Consider the following 20594-nt stretch of genomic DNA (forward strand, 5'->3'; position numbering starts at 1 on the left):
ACATTCCATTTCTAAAGTTTAATCATCAGAATGAAGGGAAACATACTTGAAACATGCCACTTCTTCAATCACACTTTCCATCCCTGTTTCTCTGTTCTCCTACATGGAGTGAAAAGGCAAGACAGTGTGTTACTGGAGTTCTTGAAAAAAACACATTCAAATACCATACAATACTAGAGTAAGCATGCAAAATGAATGCAAGACAAAGTCATTTTACTGGCACTCAAGAGAGTACTAAACTACATAACATGAAAATACGTTCAGGAATTCCATCTCTGCAAAAGCTCCTTTGAAAAAGTCATGCCATTCTAAGTCCTTCATTTGTACTGCTTTTCCCTGTCATAATGAATTCGGAACAGTAGCAGAAGAAAAATTCTAAGTTAGGTTACTCAGCACATTCTTACAATACACAGCCAGGATTTCTAATTTCTAGGCCTTTAAATTGAAATACTGGAAAGCTAAAAAGACCAGTTATTTAAAAATGCTGAAACAACCACAAAGGCAGCATGAGACATCAGCTCAAATATGTAACAATACTTCATATACAAATTATCTTTTAATATCCCCATCCCCTTCTTCCAATACATATTCATAGCAGTTACCAGGCCAGGGAAAAAGTATTTAGGAGTGACAATAAATGTAGAACTCCAGCTTATATTGAATTTGCATTTTCATGCAAGCCTAAATTATTCTTAAATAATTTTAAAATTTAACTTTTCAAATTGCTTAAGTTTAAAATATTTTTAAAAAAGAAAAATATTTCATCATTTATCATTAAAATTATTACCAGTGCAGTAAAACATAAACTTTGGGATTTTGACTGTCTTCAGAAATACTTTTTAAAAGATTGCTTCAGAAATATTAAAAGGAGAAAGGAAAGCAAGCTTTGGCTGTCCTACAGAAGTACTTATACAGATAAATGATTCTGTTCATGTAAATAAAGCATTTATGTTACACAAGTCATAATAATACAGTGCCTGATTCCATGTCTTTTCACTTATTGTTAGGCTTTAAAATATAACAGCTTATATTTCTGGATAGTTCTAACAACCCACTTCCATACATCTAATTCAGGGTGTACAAGCAGCCTGCAGGGACTGCTGGACAGATGGCCTGATTAGAAACAGTATTAAACAGAGAAAGGAGCTGAAGAACCTCTCAGATTCCTGCCTCTTTCATATCTTGTTCCTTCTTTGCCTCTTTCCTACTCTTGCCACAAGAACTATTAACCTGTACTCATGCTAACCTTGCTCTTAGCATAATCATGCTGCTCTCATTCCACATTAAGTGACATGAACTTACATAAGACAATTTTTCAGCAATCAGCCTCATAAAGTGGAAGCTGGTTTCCCCCTCCACACCCAGTTACTTACATCTTCAGGGAGTGCCTTTACCAATTCACTGTGAGCCATTGGCCTGATGCTCAGCTGATGGATGATCTCTCGCTTGATTTCATCTGTTGCATTGACCTGTCCTATGCCAGGGCTGAACCTTTCACCTGTAAAAATAAAATACAAGGTTTTTAAAATTTTTTTGTTTTTTGGGGTTTTTTGGGGGGTTTTTTTGGGTTTTTTTTTTTTTTTTTTTTTTTGGTGGGTTTTTTTTTGTTGTTGTTGTTGTTGTTGTTGTTGTTTTGTGTTGTTTTTTTTTTAATTTTGAAATGGTTATTTTCATTTTAAACTTTTTTTTTTATCTTTTCCTCTAAATTAAAGGCTAGAAAATAAGGAGCCTTCTGAAATTTTGTGTTCACCCACCAGTGCTCAAAAATTCATTACACTGATCTAAGCTACTTTCTCCTAGGCTTTTCTCCTAGGAAAGGAGTCAGATCTCCAGGAAGTTCACAACAGGACTGAACCTGAGAAAGCAATAAAAAATTGTGCAGACTATTAAAGAGTTTAAATTTTTAAAAGTTAATTAAATATATTCTGAACTTACCAACAATCATTATAATGAGGTATAGCATCTCTTCTATAAGAGTGTTATTTTGTTGAACAACATCCTGAAGTAAAACAATAAAAAAAAAATTTACATTTTCCAATAAATATTCCATATGCTGAAAATACTTCTTCAGTGATTTGAAACATTGTCTGTTTTCACCCTTAGTACTCCCAAACTGAGCTATGCTGAAACACAGTCATAAATGGAAAAATTATGCAACATTTTCCGACATTTACCAGTTTGACAGGTAAAAACATTTATGCATACTTCAAACTGGCCAGATAAATAAAATAGAATAGGTTTTGCTTTTTTATCAAGAAATAGCTCTGTCTCAGTACAACAGCATCTGATACACTTTGAAAAACAAAACTGAAGATTTTCTACTGCAGTAGTGCATAACATACCTTGTTAGTGTTCTCTGTGCTAAATCTTTTGCCATAGTCTGGAGTACTAAATATCTGATAGAGCTCAAAGCGACTCAGCATTATCATCAGGAAGTGATTTGGATCCATCATAGACACACCTGTCTATTAAAGAAAAAAAAAAAGATTATAAAGAAAAAACAGACTGGGTGTTATCATAGTATGTTTGCATATTTATATATGATGTTCACAGTATATTCTTTATAAAATTAATCCCTCTCTCAATCCTATGAATGAAGGCTTAATATTTAAGTTTACTCTCTTAGGACACCAAAAACAAAACTGTAAGCCCATGTGACAAGCCGAATCCTATGCTTTATCAAGAATTTCTGATGCCCTTTTAAGGGTATCATGCAAAATATTCAGAGTTACTCCTTCTATTTTAAGCAGTCTAAACAAACTTCAGTGAAAGATTTTTGTTTGGCTGTATTTATCTCTAAAATTTTGTTCCTGCTGGTTTATAGTTTTTCTTCTTAGTATATGCCACTGAAGATTTTAACAACAAATTCCAATCCTCTAAAGAAAAGGCTGAAGATTGTACAGCAAAGCTTCCTAAACCTTCTTAGATAGAAAAATACTAAAGTTTCAATGCAGAACAAACATTGACTTTCAGAGATTTCCGTTTCTGAAAACTACTGGCTAAAGTTTTTTCTGTTTATTAAACAAGGTATCTAAGCTTGCCAATTACAAATATTTGTTGTTAGTTTACAATTGCTAATGGGACCATCTTTAAAACAGAATAATTTCTAAGGAAGCTATAGGATATCTATTGAAATGGGCAGCTGAAAATATTAATTAAAAATCAGTGGCAGATCAACTCTCACAGAAATAAGTCTGAAAGCAGAAGTAACTTGGGGCAGGCTTATCCTATTGGGTATTGCTAACTCTAGGCAAGATTTGAGGGATTTTCTGAGGAAATATTTTGCTGTCCAGGTGAGCTATGTACCCCAAGCTGTGAAATTTTATACTGTATTGCTCTCAATGGAGAAGCATTGCATCGATGACAGAGCAAAACAGACTGTCACATCTACAAAACTCTTCTGAAGGGGAAAAACAAAAACATCAACACATTCACTGCATACATTTCTGACAACAGGCAGATCCTGCAACTGCCAGTACAGCACAATCCATTAGTTAAATATTACATTCTTGAAGATGTGGCATATATACACTAAACAGAAAATGCTGCACTTTTCAAACTGTTGTTAAAAAAACAAGCATTACAACAATAGTTATTTCCCTTAAAAATTATTCCATAATTATGTAGATAAAACAAGAAAATTGAAGTCCTTCCACAAAAAATATGCTTTTTTTCCTTAAAAAGCTTCTGATTAAGATAAAAGTAAACATAAAGACATCCTGAAAATACTTGAAAAAATGCAAACTAGTATACATGGTTACCTGAAGCATTACTATGTCCTTGTCAAACATCTCCCTCCTGCACTTCACATTATGATAGTAATAAATCTGAAAAAAAAAACAAAACAAAACAAAACAAAAAAAAAAAAAAAAAAAAAAAAAAAAAACAAAACACCACACCAAAATCATTAACAGATATATTAATATATTTCATCTACAATTCTTTTACCTCTGTAAAAAATAAACCTTGCTATACTGTGTTCAAAACCAAAAAACTAAGCTGCAATTTGAAAAAATTATACAATTATATCTGCATGCAAAAAGCTTTTTATAAAGCACAAGACAAGCATAGTTGCTGGCTGGGTTGTAGTGATGCAATGTCTGGATTGCATTAAATTACAAGCAAAGATCTTTTTGACCTCTTTAGCTTATGTTTTAATATATTTGTTTAGCAATTAACTGTTTGAAATTCACAGCAGAGAAAGCCCTCGAAGTTGGAGAAATGTTTTTTCTTCTCTCCATGAATTGCTCTTTAATCATTTGAGATACCATCTTTCAGGAATTGCCAGAGTCAGCAAAATGTTAATATTCTGAAAGCTATACTTAACCCAAACCATCCCAGGAAGGAATTCAACAGGACTGAGCCAGCAGCAGCAACACCACAACCACTGCATGACACTGAGAGGTTGGAAGGTTTGATTCTACCACAATCAAGGAAAAATAAATATGGCTGACAAGGTTCTGCCTAGGCCTGGAAATAAATTTCAGGTTGCCCAAGTCTCCTCTAGACACACACCATCTCCACCAGAATTCCATGAAGACAGCTAGGCATGCCTTCCCTTTCTTCCCTATCCTAATAATCCACAGATATAGATGCCCATTCCTATTATCTGGGAAAGATCCAAAAGGAGCTGGCTGAACACGAGCTCTCCTCACAGCCAAAGTACAGAGAAAGGACTTGCAGACTGTGGGAGTTACATTATCTCAACTAAACCAAGCTCTGAACTTCAAGATCCCGACAACCAGGGGAAAATAACGCAGGGACATATTTCACGACCAAAAGCTATGCTGAAATTCCAGATTTGATATGTGACTACAGCACCATGGGCACTATGTATATATGCTATAATTGTACATAACTAGAGCTCTTTTTGCTGTAATGACACTGCCTTATGAAGATCCTTCAAGAGTCAAGAAGTGTCAGAATATAATATATTTGAGCAATTTAATTCAGTCTCCTAGTAAATATATATTGCAGTTATCTAATGGAGATGAGGGTTGATGGGACTGAAGGAATTTTCCTGCAAATAAATCAAGTTAACACCTCACAGAATTAAACTCTATTCCTGTTGTAATCTAAGTCTTGCTGAGAAAACCACTTGAGACAACCACCCTGGTGGGTGGTACTGACACCACAGTACCCATTTTATAGCTGTTATGCTTGAAACACCTAATTTATACAAACACTGAGAACATATGTTTAGAGATAAAAGGAGTCAGTCTCCAGAAGTTTAAGAGCTAAAAGCCAAAATACACTTGTTCTACACTGCTTCTAATGCTTCTGAGGGGTCTTCGAATTTCAATTACTTTTTAAATATAAATAGCCATGATACCATAATGCTGCATATTTTTGTATCTGAGACAGTTTTATGTGGAGGTGATGAATGCATTACCACAGATGTGCAGACCTAATTCTACACTTCCAACTGTTGCTGCTCAGTACATAGCAAATAAGCTAGGAGTCATTAACTGCATTAATGGGGTTAAAACTCTAAAACTCTACACACTGAGCACTAAGTTCAGTGGCTACTGCAGCAGTCCTGAAACAAAAAAGCAATCTCTGACTAAAAAATCAAAAACTAGTTTAAAAGCAAAAATACTCAAATTATGCCAATGCTGATAAAAACGCCTACTTCATATTGCCTTCCATAAGACTAACATAAGTAAAATTTCAAATCCATACAGGAAAAGAAGGTTTTGAGGTCTGAAAGACCAAGAGCTTCCTCCATACTCAGCACTGGTGAGGGTCCCACCTTGAGTCCAGTTGTGGCCCCTTCACTTCAAGAAATACATGGAGGTTCTTCAAGGCAACCAGCAACAGGACAAAAGAACACAGCCTCAGGTTGTGTCAGGGGAGGTTCAGGTTCAACATCAGGAAGAATTTCTTCATGGAAAGGGTTGTAAAAAATTGAAAAGGACTGCCCAGGGAGGTGTTGGAGTCACTGTCCCTGGAGGTGTTCAAGAGCTGACTGGACACGGCCCTTAGTGCTGTGGTCTAGTTCACAAGGTGGTGTTTGGCCAAGGGTTGGACTCGATGATCTCAGAGGTCTTGTTCAACCTAACTGGTTCTGTGATTCTGTGAAATTACTCTGAGGGAGTTATCAGGAAAGAGTGATTCTACAGCTCCTGTGCACTTACCTGATTAACAAGAGAGAAACCATTCCTTCTCCACATCCCTGCATGCACTTGGGCACATAGGACCAGGCATCGTAGAGGATGCTCTATTAGCATAGGAGGGCTAAGTTCACTCTGCAGTAAGAAAATGCAATATTTTGATGTATATAGAGAAAATAAAAGAAAATGGGACTGAAATGAAGGAGGATGATATTTGTAATCATTAAAATATTTGGGCACTACAAAAGACAAACAAATCCAGCACAGAAGTTAAATGAGCCTATTCACAATCTTTCAAATCATTCATTGTTAATCACTCTTACATTCTGTCTTTGCTCCACACAACAACTGCACCAGGGCTTTAGTTTATTCCTAAAGACAGCAGCTTTCATATTTTAAAACATCAACACCAGCAATTTAATAACACTGTAACTTCATTTCCTTCATTCAAAGGTGAAGTACTAGATCTTTCCAAAGACACTGAGATTTCTTCTCCCAGTTAGGTTTTATCCTCTTTTATTTTACATTTTTTGACTACTCCTTAAAGAAATAGCCTATGAGTAAGAACAGGCAGAAAGCAAGAAACAGCTGGGGAAGAAAATTAGAACCCAGCTCAAGGAGAAGGAATCAGATCCTGACTGGGGTTTCTAAAAGCAGTTCCTACTACAGAAAGGAGGTTATGCAACCTGAGTCTTTGTTACTTTAGTGAGCAATACTGATAGTCTATGCCCATGAAGATCTGGATATTAATCTTTTAAGAGGTAATTTTATGTATACAAGATATTCTCTCTGAGTAGAATTCATAGTACAAAGGTCCTTTGGTTTATTTAATAATATCCTACACTTACCTGACCAATTTCACATTTAGCATTAATTATATTTAATGAATATACTACATTTAATTACATACCAGGGGCAGCAGCTCTGGAAACTTATATGCCACTTCAGTTTTACTCAGCAAAACATGCAAGCCTACATAAAGACAAGAAAAACCCATCCAGAATATTACATACAATATTTTATGTAATTCAAAGAGGACAAAAAAGGTCATCTAATTTACTCTTGGACCATTGTCTGGAGGATACAGCTACAGGTCTGCAAATTTATCACCTTGGAGCTACACAGCTATTTCCTGAAGAAACATGTCACAAAGAATTGCATGTTACATTCTAAGATAACTGAAGTTTTCCCATTGTAACTGTATAAATCTTGAACTACAAGTGAGATTTTTGCCTTTTTTTTTTTTTTTTTTGACTTTGTCATGTCTCCACAGTGAGAGCCAAGAGTCCTTGGTCTGTCAGGACAAACAATCAACAGCAGACACCTGTTCCCTTTTCTCAGTCCTTGGCGGGGTTTATAAAAATACCTCAGGAACTAGAATAAGGCCCCTATAAAACACATGAAGATTTTCTGGTTTGCTTTCTTTTTGAAGTTACAAGGACTTTGCTCAATGATTCAAATATTCAAAGCTATTTGATACTGAGCTGCATGGCACTTTACCTAAGAATTACCTTTTTCACTTTGTTATTTGTGAATTTATTTTTATCACGTTCTTTCTGATTCTGTAAACTAAAATTCACAAAGCTTTTTTCAACACAACTGCTGAACAAGATAGACACATTATGAAGAGAAAGGCACAGCTCAATTTTCTGGTGACACATCTGTTTGATAAATCTGTTCTCTAACAGAATGTTGATTAGTCTATTCAATCTGACAGTTAAACATATTCCAAAACAGCCAACCACAGTCCATATTCTGTCGCAGCTCTTTTGCATCACTCAAGTGGCAAAAGCAGCAGTAGCTGCCTATAATACAAATCCAGAGTCATGAGACAATCTCCCCCAGCCTGAATGATAACAAGTTCTCTGGTGCTTGAGAACATCTGGCCTAGAAGCTACCAAACTGGGAAATGGCCAAAATTCACCCTATTCAGGCCTTAAACAATGCTTGTGTGTGTCTTCATGTACACACAAACACAAATCACATCTATAGAACATTTCTCATTTTCTGAAATATTTTTCAACTGTTCATACCTGCAAGTAAACGAGAAACTGGGAGATGAATGCTAACTTTTTCCTGAGAAACGCAGTATCTGATGGTCTCAACTGAATGCCCACACATACTGAGGACAATAGGCTGCTCTCCATCAGTAAACCCACTATGACACTGCATCAACACAGTCAGGCATTTCTTGTAAGCTTCAATCAATACTTTTTCCTAAAAAAAAGATTGCAGTTTACAGAGATTATGAAAAAAATCACAGCTCTTGAAAATAATACAGACAATGTAAAAAAACCCCCAAAGGGTTTGTGATTTTTACCTTTAACAACTGTCCTGCAAAATTAAGATAAGGAATCCAACAAAAGAGTCAAATGAAGCAGAGCACAAACTGCAAAATTCATACTGGTATGTCTGACTAGAAAAATACCCACTAGGATGTTGCTTAGGTTTGGAGGTTTTTTGTAACTGACATGATGGTAACTTTCTGAGGGATAATCATGCTAGGCCAGTAAAACCTGCATATTAACTACCAATAACAGATTAAAGCCAGCCTGAATGTTCAGGTATTCCAGGATCACTTATTCCACAGCCATATTTTACCATGCTCAAGTTCTGAAATCCTGAAACTTGAAACACTTACAGAGCAAAAACATTATTTAAAATCAAGCAGTATTTGGTAGATCCAGGGCCTACTCCTCCATTCCCTCCTCTTTGAGAATTATAACCTGATAGTGTTGTGATAATCACAATCTTCAGATGTGTGACAAAACTCACTGCATTATTTGTAAAAGGCTTGGCCACATTCTTATGAATTGGTCAGTACAAGCGACACTTGTGTTCAAATACAGAAAAGGTTTGCATCTGCTCATAGAAGATGTCCCTGGCTTATGGTGAAGTTTAGGTCAATTTTTACATGTATTAATATTTGAGTTTTATCCTTCTTCACACAGAAAAACAATTCAGAAGGAATTAATCCTTACATCTAATGCACACCAGTCCTGCATCATTGAAATAACAAGCGTTAATTTCATCTGTAGTGTAAATGCTGCTTCCCACTCTGGTTCCATTTCAATGTGTTGTCCTACTTGACGGGTTATTGGATCCATGCCCTAGAACAAGAAGAATTATACATTTCAACAATGTATCACTGAAATACACTAGCAGCAGTAGCAGAGGTGTGAGACAGTGGTTAGGTATCCTTATAAACATATTGCTGCTGCAACAGGTAAAAAGACCCTTGGGGGAATGAAAGAGAACGAAACCACAAGAGATCTATTTGTGCGTCAGGAACAATTTATTCCTCAACACAAGGAGCAACTCTGCTGACAGACACTTAAGATGAACCAGATTTTGCTCACAGAATTAATTGTCTTGTCTGTCTCTACAAGTGCAAAAATACAGCCCAAATTACATTTCTTGTTTTGAACTGCTCTTAATTTTTATTGTTCTCTACAGCAAAATTTTTAAAAGTGAGGCAAAATGTTTTAGGAAAATGCAGTGGCTCCAAAAGTCATTCGGCACTGAAGTTCTAAAATGAAGAGTAGATCAAACTTCTTCTATTTTGACATCATAATCGCTAATTTCCTGCTGAAATTTCGCCAAATTTTGTAATTCACAGATTTACATACCTGCATACATTTGAGTAATTCTAAGAAGGCATCAAAACCCTCCAGGAACTTGCGTCGCAAGTCATCTGACCACTCCGTTGGCTTACTTATCAACACGTACCTGAGGAGATCAGAAAAATACAAGTGTTCATTCTAGATTTATTCTTTTTTAAACTCCTCAGTTTCTCAAATCAGCATATAGTATACTTACTTGAGATCCAAAATAAGGCTCTGGACACGCCTGAATTTGAAAGCCTGCAGAGCAGTGTAACGTTCAAACTGAAACCTGCCTTGGATGTCACGGTGCCTTAAGTGGTCCATGAAAGTTTTGATGATAGTGGTCATGAGATTCTCTTCTGTTATTAGCATTCGAGCCTATTCCAAAGTACATTGAAATTTGCTGTAATTAACAGACACAACTAACAAGATTTTTACACTGCACTATGAAGTTTATAAAATACATTATTTTTTTTAATCCAAAATATTAACATCAATAATTAGAACAGAACACTGAAAAGCACTCTTTTCACAGAATCACAGAAGACAAAAAAAAGGAATCTAGTAAAAAATTATCATAAGCCAGATTTCTTTTTTCAGATCCTTTCCATACAGAAGTCTGTCTATGGTAAGGCTCCTGCTAACCTATGTAATTATGGCACAAGACGCATTATTAAGTGTCTTACAATTAACTTGTAGCTCCCTTTAAGTATGTGTTGCCTCCTCTCAGATGGTTTGAGCCCCTTAGGGGAGTGACAGCTCTTCTATTTTCTGTTTACAAACTGTCAAGAGCAGTGGTGAGCAGAGCCTCTTCCGAACCAGTAAGGAACTGCGCACACAATTTCCACACAGAAATTTCATTAAATAACCTCTCATTTCCCTCAAGGTCTAATGCATATATCCATGTGTTGTATGAAACAAATCAGCAAAGTCTGACAAAGATTGTCTTCATCACCTAGCCTAACCTAAGCCATTCTCACAACAGAGGATGGGGCACTAAGTTACTGCCAGCTCCTACTCATGAACTCTTCCACAACTCCCCCACTCTTGGTTCTCCAGGCTCAATGGGAGGAGCCTTGCAGTCCTTGGATCTGGCTAGTAAACTCAACAAGACTGGCCACTCTGATCTACCACCATGACATTGTGGCTCTTGACTAGAGTTTCCAGGTTCCACAGCTGCTAATGATAATCCAAAATACTTTCTAAAATGCTACTGCAGTGGGGGAGAAGAATCTAACGATTAACATTCTCCCCCCAAAAAATCATCACCAACAGAGTTGCCCATCCACCCTCAAAACAAAAAAACGCAGTTCGTTGAGAGATCAAACTCTTAAATTACTAAGATCAGTTTGAAAATGTTACTGAAGGATGGCTGGGTGGTTTAAATTCTTTAACTTACTCATTTAGTTAAGAATGAATAGCCCTAAATATATTAAAAATAATACTTAGTTCATATGATAGAAGCTTATCATAATTACTTTGATGTGATCAATCTATTTTATCATTCTGCACAACAGTCAAAATGCATTTGCTTTGCTTTTTTTGCATGCTTTTAAAATAGAACACATATAAAAGGGGCACTGCAATTACTCTGCCCTGGGAAACGTTTGAAATTACTTTTTAAAAAAAATATGTATTGATACACATATTGTACCACCCCATCTGCCAAAGGGAAAGAAAACCATAACCATCTGAACAGTATTAGTTGGTTAAGTCTAACTGTAAGTCTGAATATTGGCAACATTCTGTCCTGGGTTGTAGTATAGAATGTATTCTATCACCATCTTCATGAACTGATGAATCCAATTGTTGGAGCAGTGCTCTTCCCAGGCCCCCCTCCCTCTCGGGTGCCTTCTGTTACTGGCCAATCAATGCCTTGCCCATGACTCACAGATAACTCCCTCCAGGAGCTATCTCTCTTTAATGGGCCATCAAAGACCTCCTGGATGACTCCTCATCCCATTGTGAGATGCCCCGCCCAGGGGGAGGAGCCAAGCATTCTCACCTGGATATAAGCTGGGATTTGGGACAGTAGAAGCAGTGCTCACCCACTGGATTTACAGAGGACCAGAACTACCAGACCTTATCTATGTGATCACTACTTCAAGAAGACCACCTCACCTGGACTGCTTCTATCACCCTGTTCAGGTTGTATTCTGACTCTGTCAGCCGTCCCTTTGTATTATTGCCTTTATTTTATCTTTTTTTTCCTTTTCTTATCATTAAATTGTATTTCTGACTTGGAGCCTCTCACTCATTTTACTTCCAAACCACAACACATTCTTATTGAAAGCATCAAAATTAAGAGGCAATACAATATTGTCCTGAACCATGGGAACAAAATCCTGAGTTTCTGTTGAATTCCCATGAATAACATCCATCTCTAGGAAACTGAAGAAGTTTCCTCAGTATTGTGACTGCCATGCTACTATTGAATTTAAGAGTTCAATGAAGCTTATTAAATTTGGGAGGATTCAGAAGCATTCATTTCTTAAATAATTCTGTATGAATTGTATGAAAATCAGACTTTTATTTCTGAACAGCTCCAAATTTTAATTTGCCTAGTTCACAATACAAGCAAAGACAGACTAAAATGGAGACTGGAACAAAAAAAAAAAAGTTTTCCAAACAAGCTGGTGAAAGACCAGGAGATTTAGTGAGCTCACATGGAGAAGTCAGTGCTCATAGCATGAAAAGCAAAAGTTAACTGGAGATCTAAAAGAAGGCACTATGTTGGGACTCAAAGTACCAAAGGAAGCAGGGACTATCATGAGACAATTCTTGCTTGCACTTTTGTTGATTGGAAAGTGCACATAAAGTGGATCACTCATAAAACTGCACCAGAATGGTGCTCTGAAACCATGATATGCAAACCATAATATAGATTTCTATAAACAGTAAATGTGGCTTAGTATGATGAGGAATTTAAATGTTATGTGCATGTATCTCTAAATAAATATGAAAGCACCTTGCTAAAAAAAAAGTAAGAGAAAAATGTAAAAAGAAAAATCAGAAATACCCAGCCCACTCTGGGAAGCCAGACTGAAACTTCCCCATGTTGAATGCTTTAACTTCTAAACCCATAGCAATGTATGCAAACAGTCTGACTGTTCTGCATTTCCACAGTAATGTTAAAGAAATCTGAAGCCTTGAGTTATGAACCTTGAGAGGCTTTTAACAAATAAAGATTTCCTTTTTTGGTCTTTTAGTACTTACAAGAGAAGGCACTGTGAATATCTGTATCGAGAGGTCAGCAATTGAGAACTCTCTGTCGTGGTCATCTTTCATAAAATCACTCTGCAATCGCTCATAGTTCTATTAAGAAGGAGGCAAAAAAAGGCAAGGAGTGCCAACTATCAGTTTTTAAAAGAAAGACAGGCACTACTCACCAGAGTAGGTACAGTGAAGAGTTGGACAGACAGAGCAGCCACCGATACTGCCCGTTCGTGATCATCCTCCATATAATCTCTCTGCAACTGCCGGTAATTCTAAACAACAAGGGGAAATTCACCTCTAATCCACACTGACCTGATTTTTTAACTTAAATGTCTGCTCTGGGAAACTTTAATGCCATGAAAAAGGGAAGAGTAACTCTAACGGATTATTATACGGGTATTTTGTACAAAGAATATGACAACTTAATCTGCTCACATGGGAGATCTACTCACTCTCATTTTCACAATAAAGGCTAGTATTTTATTTTCTATGCAAGAGTCTGCAGCAGAGTGAGCAGAAGTCTGCAGTGCTGATTTAAAGCATTTCAAATACCAGTTACTGCAGGAATACTAATCAGCATAACTGCATTTCAGCACTATTTCTGAGCAGTCCTTTAACAGCTTACACCTCAACAATGAGCAGCGATTAGCCCTTAAGAACTGATAGCCTGCATAGCTGATGGTGAAGACAAAAACATCTGAACTGCTTTAGTTCTGGAGCGTCTGAAAGGCCATTTCCTTCCCAGGAGATGAGATGCCATTATAACTAATATACTGAAGAGTAAAATAAAAATTCCAGCATTTCATTTCAGGTTTTCACTTCCATAAAAATGGAAAAAAAAAAAAAGAGGTAACAGTTCATTTAAATCACTGTATGCTAACTAGACTCTCTTCACTAGATAGTTTTAGCATTTAATGACTCTTTGTAAAAACGATACTCACCCTTGCAAAGCGGATAGCAAAAAGTTTCTTGTATTTCAAATCCATAAGAAGACTGCTCATGAATAACTGATGATACACATTTCTAGCCCCTGTCAAGAAAAATGAATGAAATATCATGTCACTGTTTTCTATCAACATATTATGGAAACATTTAGAAAAGTAAAATTCTACAGGATGAGGTAAATGTACATTTCAGAGTAGTGCTTTGATTAAGTCTGTCAGGTGGTAGCAAAGGATAAAGAAGAATAATAAAACCAAATGCTTCAAGAGGCATTATTTATTACTCCTGTACAAGATAACACTGTTGAATGGGAATGTATAAGGGTTCATCAAATATAAGGGAAGTCAGCAAAACAAGAACAGAACTCTGTTCCTCCTCAGGATAAACAGGGGATTTAGAAAGGAAGAGACCACTATTATGAAAAGTCTTGGGAACTGAAACAAATTTTCCTAGTTGTGAACATCTCCATAAAATAATCAGCTAAGCTATCTTTGAATTTCTAGTCTGTCTGGACAGTCTCACAGAAAGTGTTATCAATACAAATGATATTCATCTCTATGTAGCTTGGAAGCAAGTACACATATGCATAATTTCTTCTGTAGGTCACTTTTAAGTCAAAACCATGACTCTACTTCCTCAGTGGAGAGGAACTATGGAATACAAGAAAAAGTAGAGAAATATTGATATTAAAATAGAAATGTAAAAGTTACTCCTTGCTTATATGAAAGACATTATCCTAACAAAACCTGTATTAAAAATTTAATGTTTCACAAAAGCAATACCTTCCAGATTACAAAATTTGCAGTTCCAGGACCTCATTCTCAAGATAAAGGTATTAGATAAACAAAACCTAAAATAATAATTTTCTCCATAGTACATACACTTTCCATCTTACTTCTTATTTATTTTATTGGTACTCCAAGATGTTCCCCAGGCAGACATATTGCATCATTCCCTACCTGTTCTTTGCACTTCTCTTTCTTACACCTGGCCTTACACACCCTTTCAGGGTATCAAATAAGATATGATTTGATCATATGGAATGGAATCAATGAGGGAATAGAAATTAACTACCTCCCTTTACTCAAAATTACAACTTTTCTAGCTAATTCCATTACTTCAAACAGCCTTTCAAAGTTTCGAGAGCTCTAAAACAACAGAACTGTAATTTTCACTGAATATTCTCAGAACACTTAAGAATACCTCATGAACACAAACACAAGTCAAAGCAGAAAGACTCTGCCTCACTCCTGAAAAACAGGCATTTTGGTAGATATGAAATGGATGTTGAGATCCTATAAAGCATACAAAACTCCCAATTTCTCTATTGTTTACTCTATTTCCATTAACTATCACTATCATTTGCATACTCAAAACAGTTTTAATTTCAGACCATGTTGAAAAATTAGACCTAAAACCAACCCCATCTCCAAACAGTCTCTGTATGTTCTTGTCTTAAATACACTTGGGAGTATATCGTAAAGGGAGAGATTGTAACAAATTAGGCAAAAATATCCATAATACACCACAGTAAAAATGATCAAACATTAGCAAATACAGTAAAAGGAAAACCTAGGCATAGCACTCTCTAGCATTTCCCTGAACTTTGAGAAAACTCACCTTTCCACAGTTTAGAATCATACAGCATCAGCTTATCTACAAGAGAAGAATTTTCACCATCTGGCCCTTCTTGCAAACCAACCTGACACAATATTCGACGAAGGCCATCTAAATGGGGAGAAATGGTACAAGTTAGTTACAGCTCAAACACAAACGTGTGTTATTTTGACACCCTGAAATTTTCATACAACACGAAAGTCCTCACACTGCCCTCTTTTCCATGACAACTCAATAACAACACTCCTATTTTGCTGATATAAACACAGATATTTCATACTTTGCAAATTTCATGCCAGCCTTAAGGAACATTAGGAACATAGTGAAAATTGCCAAATGCCATGACTTGATTTAAAGTTATCAAATAAAAATGTGCTTCCTTAAAAATGGCTTACTAAAATAACAGTTTATACAGCAGACTAATTTCCTAGGTTTTAGTTTTCCTGATTAGACGCCTATGAAAAGGAAAATATAATTAATGTATTGAATCAGTCATATATTCATGTAGGAGCTGTTTGCTTTCACTTAGGAGTTGCTATCTTTTCAATGCTTCTGTGCATTTTCTTTCTAATGGAAAGAAGCAGTAACTTGAATTATATGAACATGTAAGTTATTATATGCTTGCATCTGAAACAGAGCACAACCCAGACACAATCCTATTTAGAATGTTCAACCTGGCTTTCCTTTGCAAGTAATGCATATTCCCTGAGAACTATGGGACTTACAAAGCCCTTATTTCCACACCCTGCTTGGCATCCCAGCTCCTCAGACAGAGTGGGCAGCAGCTTAGGGCTGTGTACACTCCATCGTGTGCACCATGGTGCAGTAATATACACTCGGGAGAACCCCTACCGCAGTTTGGGGATATTCCTTTTTTGCCTTGCAGAGTTCAGTTCCAACTACTGTTAGAAAGGACACCAAATTAATGGAAACTACTGCATTGGTCAACAATTGTCAAACAGACACTTATTCCTTAAGTGACATTTGCTGGGAAGGATGTAGTGGTCAAACTTCTGAGGGAAGTTCCATAGCAAGGTTTTTTCTTTTTCAGTGACAAGTATATGTCATTTCATTGACAGCAACCATCCAATCTAACACAGCAGAAGACCCCTCCACCTGTCATTTATAGCCTTTGTTGAGGGACATTTCAGTGTAACCACCCAAGCAGTGCAACTCTATTACCCCACATTACAGATGACTGGTAATGGACAAACATGTTTAAAAGATTGAGCAGAATTTAGGTTTTTGTGTGTGTTTGTTAAAAACCAGAATCAGAGTACAAGACTGCATCCCAAGACCTGGAAGACAGTTCAAGCGAATGAGCACAGTGATCACAAAATGTATGTGTGCTGTTTACAATCAAACATGCCTTTTGCCCTTCTGAAGCATAAAGAACTCAGCATTTAATGACCTGAACTCCTCAGAACTCCAGAAACACTACACACACAACTCAAACAAAATTCAGTGCTTTCTCCTGTAACTTGAGACACCCCTGACATATTCAAGTTAATTTTTTGCAGCCATCATTTAGTGCTGAAAAGTAACGACTGTGGCACCTGGCACAAATGACATGGCACAAGACTGGGCTGAAAATGAGAAAGACAGTGCCTGCCTACATGTTTCACTGAAAGGGAAATTTATCACAGAAAGAAACTATCTTCATAACTCCTTTCTATTAATACCTACTGTTCACCAGCAACACTGGCAAACAGTTGAACAAACTGCTACAGCAAAACTGTAAGTTTTGCTCAAAAGTTTGATTTATTTATCTTTAAAGCTTAAACATAAACTACTTACATTTAAAAAATGAGAACATGCTATAAAGACCCTGTGCATGTGATGGCTAATTTTCCAACCATCAGTCTAGTAAAACATATAGTCTCTGAAAAATGTTGCAACTATGCAGAACATATGTGCAATATGACAGCTGAGCATGCTTTGCTAATACTTTTTGCTAACATTTCCAGATGAAAAAAATACAAATTTCAGGGGGTCTGTATCTACATCTCTCCATATCAGCAGATTATCACTTTTCCTTTTATTTCTCCTCATACCCTCAATCTTCACAATCTTATGATTTACCAGGACAAATAGAGAACCAAGTCAAAACAAAAATCGAGCATTCCCATAAAATCTGATACTGTGCATCTTGATTCCTTTGAAGAAAGCTCTTTCAAAAAATCTGATTAAGACTTTGTCAGCTTTTATACTTACCAAAACCCTCCAATTCCTTGTATTTTCTCTGTTCTACTTAGCAAAAAATCTGAAGCAATCACTTGCATCATCATTCATCAAATTAGTTCTGAATAATTTTGTTTTATCTAATCAGACAGGTTATTTTCAGCTTACTGCATTCATTTAAAAAGAAGTAGGGACTGAAAAAATAACTTTTTGGCATACTGCATTTGACAGCAAGTCTTGGCTTCTGTTCAACAGCAACTAAACAGAAAAGACTACGTAAGTGCTACTGGTAGCACTTTCACATGCAAGTTAGAATTCAGAACAGCACTCCAGTAAGAGAAAATAGAATGAAGTCTGACAAGTTATTAATAGCTTTGCTTTACACATTACATATCTGAAATAAGTAGACAAAATTGCTTCAGAAAATCAGCTCCTCTCACAAATATTCTCTAACTTATCTCAAAAAGGTCAATTTTGCCCACCTGAATATCCAATAACACTGCCAAGCCAAGTTAGAAGCTTCAGACCAAAGCTCTGATGGGCAACAATAGATGAATGCATAACTTGCACTTTCAGTGGCTTTGTCTGACGACTGGTATTTCTCTTAAAAAGAAAAGGAAAAAGGAGGCAATGCATATTTAAGTGAGGACTGGCACATACTTCTATTCAGAAATGCAGCGTTCCTGTGATTAATTTTGACAATTTATAATATTAATACATATTCTAATTACTAACACCTACATAGCAAGCCTAAAAAAGTCTGAACTTTGTTTTCCTATTAATATTTGAAGGACCTCATTATGCAATATCAGCATATTTAGGTCAATCCATTTTCTACTCTTGGTCTGTTATCAATGCTCACACTGATCTGCTGCATTTTACTGATAAGCAATCCTTGCATATTTGTCCCTCCCAACATGACAGGCAAGTGACACAGCAGCCCATCATGGAAACTGACTGTCCATAAACTATTTTCAAAAACACAAATTAAATACACAGAGTTGAAACAAGAAATAATTTAACCTCACCTATATATTAGAAAGTATAATAGTTAGATGTTACACATAAATGCCATTTATTCCCTGCACGGGCAGCAAGTTAAAAATATTGCACAACATTATCCTTAAAAATATGCTAATGCTTTCAAAATACCTTAAATAGTTAAAGAACAGTACTCTAGTTGCAGTATTTTTTTTGTTTTTAATGGTTGCAATATCATACATAAACTCTTTATTGCATGTGATTAAGTACTGCACTGCAGCAGTTAACAAAAAAATTAACAGAAAACCTTATTCTCACACGTTTACATGGAAGAATCTTGCAATATATAGATATTAATACATATACATATATGAATGAATAGATGTAAAACAAATATATTTGCACTTTCACGCTTGGATTCAATCAGTAATAATTTCCATAACTGTTGCTGTGAAAAACACAAGCAACTTCACACTATAGGAGAAAATCTATAATAATTTAACTTCACTGATCTGAACTAACATGTAATTCTATTTCAAGAAGGAAAAAAATGTCTACAAACTTCTTTTTGGAAAATTATTTTAGTTGTCAGGCGGGCCATAGAAGGGAAAAAAACCAACAAAAGACCAACAACAAAAAAACATAAACCAGTATTTTGATATCTCTACCGTATTGTAAATAGTATCTCCAACACTTTGTATCATTAAAACATGAGTCATTATGATAACAGTATCATAAACTGGGTAGCAAAGCCTTGTTTGCTTAAGGTGAGGCAAGTAAGTAGATATTACCCCTTACCACCATTACTTACCACTATCACTGATTTGGCCTGGTCACAATATTGGAAGTCTCCGTATCGAACAGACCTACGGCCCTGCAAATTCAGACAGATGAACATCACCACCAACTCCTAAACAAGAAGTCCCAATTCTGTGTTTCACATTAGTATAAAATCACAGTAAAAGCTTCAGATGCATGCTAACTACTCTGCCTTTCATGCTATTTTCACTTTTTTAAGTACTGTATATATTTAGATAGTTGGATTCCCTAAATGCACCCCGTACTTTTTAAAAGAAGATAAAATTGTATCATATATTCAGTTACTTGGTACATTAAATTTTCTGTGTATAACATTGTTCCTAAGATGAACAAGGAAAAGAACTACACTTATTTTATTAAAATACTGAAAACATTAGTACAAAGGCATTATTCATTAGTTTTTATATAACTTGAAGATAATTCAGGTATTTCAGCGCCTTTTAAAAATCAGATACTAAAGTCAATTAGTCTTTTAAATATACAATTGAAGCACTTGTTTTATTCCAAAAGGAAGGTTTTCAATCTTCCTTTACTGTCAATCCATATATCAAAATAGATAGTTGATGGAATTTATAGTGTACTGCAGACAGGAAAACTCACTGGTATTTTAGATCTGATGCCAAATCACTGCTTCAGGCATAACATTCTCATTTCTTTCACATACATGCTCATGTATGCATGGATTCATGCATGTATTTAGAAGTAGAAGGGATCAAAAGTAGGGAAAAATCTGAGTGTATCCCACAATACACAGCATGTGCTCAGGTCAGCTCATATTCAGGGATCAGATGTGAATCTTTTGGTTACCAGTATCACAAAAGATAGAGCAGTGATAACACAAAACCAAAATCTAGTTCAGTGTTAAGTAACATGAAGTGGTTCTATTTCCTGCTCCACTGACTTCCTTGAAGTACTTTAACTACCCAAAATTATATTCCCATTGCCACTTTGGAAAAGATTTCCTCCCCACATCACCCCCCCTAAAAAAGTCACCAGTCAGTAAGCCAAGGAAAAAAGACACTCATTTTTCATGTCAATTGCTTACAGGTTCATTGCAAAAATAACAAGGTGCAGTTACCCAGTGAAGTATCACTTTCTTTAAAAAAATGCACAGGAGCCA

At 35.9% G+C, this 20594-nt stretch overlaps 1 protein-coding gene across 8 annotated transcripts in view; it reads right to left on the minus strand.

Moving 5' to 3' along the window:
- UBR2 (ubiquitin protein ligase E3 component n-recognin 2) overlaps positions 1–20594 on the minus strand; it is a 56309-nt gene that overhangs the window by 22336 nt on the left and 13379 nt on the right. For 4 of the 8 annotated variants that reach the window (XR_010743284.1, XR_010743285.1, XM_066316114.1 and 1 more), the window contains exons 7-22: positions 19467–19529; positions 18157–18277; positions 15497–15604; positions 13876–13964; positions 12935–13033; positions 9933–10096; positions 9743–9842; positions 9095–9223; positions 8147–8330; positions 7024–7085; positions 6138–6248; positions 3762–3827; positions 2343–2465; positions 1936–1999; positions 1374–1498; positions 47–99 (exon numbers count right to left, since the gene is read on the minus strand). Coding sequence is in view for 5 of the 8 variants with exons in the window: in XM_066316114.1 (XP_066172211.1) it covers positions 47–99; positions 1374–1498; positions 1936–1999; positions 2343–2465; positions 3762–3827; positions 6138–6248; positions 7024–7085; positions 8147–8330; positions 9095–9223; positions 9743–9842; positions 9933–10096; positions 12935–13033; positions 13876–13964; positions 15497–15604; positions 18157–18277; positions 19467–19529 (1661 nt within the window). In the remaining 3 variants the exon portion in view is untranslated. Of the gene's footprint in view, positions 1–46; positions 100–1373; positions 1499–1935; positions 2000–2342; positions 2466–3761; positions 3828–6137; positions 6249–7023; positions 7086–8146; positions 8331–9094; positions 9224–9742; positions 9843–9932; positions 10097–12934; positions 13034–13107; positions 13207–13875; positions 13965–15496; positions 15605–18156; positions 18278–19466; positions 19530–20594 lie in introns of those variants that run through there. The other 4 variants (XR_010743286.1, XM_066316116.1, XM_066316115.1 and 1 more) reach the window with 3 other exon arrangements.

This window comes from Sylvia atricapilla, chromosome 3, assembly GCF_009819655.1.
Source record: "Sylvia atricapilla isolate bSylAtr1 chromosome 3, bSylAtr1.pri, whole genome shotgun sequence".
Lineage (NCBI taxonomy): Eukaryota > Metazoa > Chordata > Aves > Passeriformes > Sylviidae > Sylvia > Sylvia atricapilla.